Source organism: Cariama cristata, unplaced genomic scaffold (genome assembly GCF_000690535.1).
Source record: "Cariama cristata isolate BGI_N322 unplaced genomic scaffold, ASM69053v1 scaffold38310, whole genome shotgun sequence".
Lineage (NCBI taxonomy): Eukaryota > Metazoa > Chordata > Aves > Cariamiformes > Cariamidae > Cariama > Cariama cristata.
Genome location: NW_009597010.1, coordinates 1 through 1,453, shown reverse-complemented (window position 1 = coordinate 1,453; position 1,453 = coordinate 1). Strand labels below are relative to the sequence as shown.

General features: G+C 48.2%; 1 protein-coding gene across 1 annotated transcript; it reads right to left on the bottom strand.

The window, feature by feature from the left end:
• Positions 1 to 630: 630 nt before the first annotated feature.
• NOG (noggin) lies at positions 631 to 1,447 on the bottom strand. Its single transcript, XM_009708247.1, is given in 2 exon segments — positions 631 to 1,271; positions 1,273 to 1,447. Coding segments are annotated over 2 exon segments (465 nt in total). The 5' UTR covers positions 1,323 to 1,447; the 3' UTR covers positions 631 to 856.
• Positions 1,448 to 1,453: the final 6 nt, after the last annotated feature.

Genomic DNA, 1,453 nt, shown 5'->3' with positions numbered 1-1,453 from the left:
CCCGCGCAGCCGCTCCTCGCCGGCCCCACACGCGGGGCCGCGTCCCCGGGGCGCTCCTGCGGTGTAGGTGCCAAAGATTCCCTTCTAACAGAGTCGTGAGCAGGTTCCCACCTCCCCCTGCCGCCACAAAACGTCCTGCTGAGCGTGGAGAACGAGGAGGAGAGAGAAGAAAGCCCCCCCGAAGGTGGCCAAACCAAAAAGCAAACAGAATCCCAACGGCTCGTGTTTTAGTGGTTGACTTTAATTCTGCACTGCACTTTTACTACAAGGATATAAAGAATAAATAGCAGATACTCTTCATTTACATAGGATTAAGTCATTCAAACTGTTCTCTCTATTTACAATAACATTGTGCTCTAGGCGTTTATTCAATTTTATTTTAAATCTAAAGTCCATAAGGAAAAAAACACACACACGCTTTCCGAATAATGGAAAATAGCTTTAAAACGTTTTCTTATCAAAAAGTTTGGTTTGTATTTTTTAATCCTTTTATATAAAAAAAAACCCAAAACACACACACACACACACACACAAAACCCCCAACAAAAACCCCTACTTCGCCAAAGCGAAGCAACTTCTCTCCGGAATATAAATACCAAAAAAAAAAAAAAAAAGATACATTAGCAACGATCAGGGTAATAGTCTTAAAAATACAGTAGACGCTGATTATTTCACGTATAATACTGACCTTTTAATAGTATATTAAAACGGTGCCATATATACACACAATATACATTCTCCTACACGTTACAGTGCATTACAACGTTAACCAGAAAGCAAATGTCTTTTATTTTTGTTGCAGCAAAGGTCCACGTGAGTCCGCTGGAGAAGGGGGGAGACAAGGTAAGGGCAAGCCCTAGCAGGAGCACTTGCACTCCGCAATGATGGGGTACTGGATGGGTATCCATGTGCACCTCTGCCCTCCCCGACGCTGGCACCTCCACCTCAGGATCGTTAAATGCACGGACTTGGCAGGTTTGCAAACCATGCCTTCTGGGACTGAACAAGACCTTTTACTGTAGCAGCTGCCCACTTTGACGTACCGGGGCCAAAAGCGGCTGCCGAGATCGTTCCACGTGTATAGGACCGGGCAGAAGGTCTGGGACCAGAGCCACATCTGCAGCTTCCTGCGCAGCTTCTTGCTCAGCCTGTGCTTCTTGCCCGGCTGCAGCCCCTCGTAAAACTCCAGCCCTTTGATTTCGCTGGGCATCGCTCCCGAGGGTCTCTGCCTGAGCAGCAAGTCCAGCTCGGCTAGATCCTCCACAAAGCCGGTCCTCGGGCAAGGAAATAGCCATAAAGTTAGGGTCGAAGTGTCCGCCCATGAGGTTCCTTAGCAAGGTCTCGTTAAGATCCTTCTCCTTGGGGTCAAAGATAGGGTCCGGGTGCTCGATTAGATCCACCAAGGGCAAGTTGTCGCTGGGAGCCGGTCGGATGTGCAGATAGTGCTGGCAGG